Source organism: Mesoplodon mirus (genome assembly GCF_964341445.2).
Source record: "Mesoplodon mirus genome assembly, chromosome: 12".
In the NCBI taxonomy this organism is placed as follows: domain Eukaryota; kingdom Metazoa; phylum Chordata; class Mammalia; order Artiodactyla; family Ziphiidae; genus Mesoplodon; species Mesoplodon mirus.
In genome coordinates this window covers 41,380,951-41,383,489 of record NC_138988.1, presented here as the reverse complement: position 1 = coordinate 41,383,489, position 2,539 = coordinate 41,380,951, and the positions used below count along the sequence as shown (strand labels likewise).

Below are 2,539 nucleotides of genomic sequence, written 5' to 3'. Positions count from 1 at the left end.
CTTGTTCTCTAAAGTGGGAAACCTCATGTCCTGCTCCAGATCCATCAGAGCCCGGGAGACTGTTGCACCCAGCTCACGGGGACAGCAGCAATGCGTCAGGACATGAAGGTGTGGAAGCAGGTGTTCCAGGAATTAATCCGGGAGGTGAAACCATGGCACACATGGAAACTGACACTAGACAAAAGCCTTCTTCCTAACATCCTGAAGCCAGGGTGGGCACAATACCAGCAGTGGACCTTTGCCAGGTGAGTAGGGAATGCGATAGCAATATTCCAGAAAATTCTTGCTTATTTCTTACGGTGTACACTCGTTACTTGTCTTGTTCTGCTCATGCTTGTAAATTGAAGATTACAAGAAGCAAGGTGCCCTTGATCCAAGACGTTTTGACTTCATTAAAAATTTTTCCTTTTTACACTGAACCCCAAAACAATAGCAGGACTGGGCTAATGCCCAGATACAGAGAAAACAGGCTGCAAGGGGTGAGGGTGAGAAGCAGTGAGGAAAGGAGAAGAGGAGGAATGGAGGCTATTTCCCTCAACCACAGGAGAGTTGGATGAGCAGGACCCAGGGTTCATGCTCCCTGCATTGGGAGACCTAGGGTCCAACACAGAGTCCGTGGGGAGAGGCCCTGTGTGCTGAGGAGAACTGTCAGGGAGGGGGCGGAGGATAGGGAGAGCTGAGCAACGCTCAGCAACCTTACCCCTCTCTACTCCAAGCTGATGGAGTCTTTTTAAAATAGGACCCTCAGAAGTCATCCAAAGTCTCACCCTCTCTTTTCCAGTTGGGAAAGCAGAGCCCCAAGGATTGGGGGTGGGAGGCTGGGACTCTATCCCGGGACTGGGGCCGTGCTCATTGCCTGCCCAGCGACCCCTCGCCAGGAGAGGGTCTGGGCAGAGGAAGCAGAGCTCTCTTCTCCTGGTGGCGCATGGTTTTCCCAGGCCAAGAGCATGGGAGGAGAGTCTCAGCTCATTTCTCCCAGTTCTGGAGGCTGGAAGTCCAAGATCAAGGTGCCAGCTGCTCTTCTGAGCCACAGGCTTCTCATTGTGTCCTCACATGGCAGAAGGAGCCAGGACGCTCGGTGGGGTCGCTATTATAAGGCCACTATATAATAGCCAAGGGCTCCACCCTCACAACCTAATCACCTCCCCAAGGCTCCACTTTCTAACACCATCACCTTCAATGTTAGGATCCCAACATGGGAATTTGCAGGGGGGACACAAACATTCAGCCTATAGCACTTATCCACACCCACTTGTATCTATTTTTGGATTTCAGTTCAGGATTCTTGGGGCTGTTGCACTTGTAGCCTTTGACCCATTTAAATCTACATTTGAAGAAGCCTTGATTTGGGGTCAAGAGACTGGAGTTCCAGTCCTGCCTCTTCCACTCACTGGGTCTCTGGGTGTGACAAGTTCCCAGCGTGTGCCTCATCTCTAAAATGATCACACCGGACTTCGAATTTGCCCAAGATTCCTTCCAGCTCTGATGGCTTGTGATTTGCTGTTTTCATGGCAGACACAGCTGTGGGTCACAGAGCATGCTGGTGGCACAGTGGAGATAGGACCAAGGGGCTCAGGATTTCTTCCCCACTAATCCATGACCCGGATCAAATCATGTTTCTGTGTGTCCCTCCGGCACAGCCCACAACTGGGCCATACTGGGCCAAGCTGAGGGTCTTGTCTTCTTTCTCCACAGGTTCCAGTGCTCCTCATGCTCTCGAAGTTGGGCCTCTGCCCAAGTTCAGGTCCTTTTCCACATGCACTGGAGTGAGGGGGAATCCAGGGGCCAGGTGAAGATGAGGGTCTTTGCCCAGAGATGTCAGAAGTGCTCCCAGCCTTCGTTTGAGGTTCCCAAGTTCACAGAAGAGAACATCTCAAGGATCCTGAACAACCTGGTGTTGCGAATTCTGAAGAAATGCTATAGAGAAGGATTTACGTTGGTGGAGATTCCTATGATCAAGGAAATCTCTCTTGAAGGGCCACATGACAGTGACAATTGCGAGGCATGTCTGCAGGGCTTTTGTGTGCAGAGTGAGTTCGGTCTGGCCATGTGGTCACCAATATCCCCATTACCTCCCACAATAAGCTCACCCATCCTCGGGATTACCACCGAAATACCTTCTCCCACGAGGGGTAGCACTGGAGGGGATGCAGTGAAGAAAAAGAAGGTATTACCCAGACAGTCGTTTCCTGAGACCACACTAGCTGAAAGCCTCCCCACTTCCTGGAGCCCGAGAGCAAACACCAACGTCCAGGCAGAGAGAAGAGACCAGAACTGCTTCAACAATTGCACTTTCTATTCCCACACAGCCCAGCACACCAGGAGCTTAGGCGTGAGCTGCTGCTGTCTCATCCTAATCATCATCATTGTCATTGTGGTAAAAACCACTATCTGAGCCTGGAAAGCATGATGTTGAGTTTAAAAACTCAGACACACAGTCATCTATTGTATAATCCCATTGATGCAAAATATTCAGAATAGGTAAATCTAGAGATGGCAAGTAGATTTGTGGCTGCCAAACAAGGGACTGGGGGGAGAG

General features: G+C 50.7%; 1 protein-coding gene across 1 annotated transcript; it reads left to right on the top strand.

Annotated features, from left to right (window-relative positions):
- On the top strand, positions 1-2,539 carry RTP3 (receptor transporter protein 3). Its single transcript, XM_082639822.1, has 2 exons — positions 1-245; positions 1,696-2,539. The coding sequence occupies exons 1-2, from the start codon at positions 91-93 to the stop codon at positions 2,393-2,395; spliced, it is 855 nt and encodes a 284-aa protein (XP_082495948.1). The 5' UTR covers positions 1-90; the 3' UTR covers positions 2,396-2,539.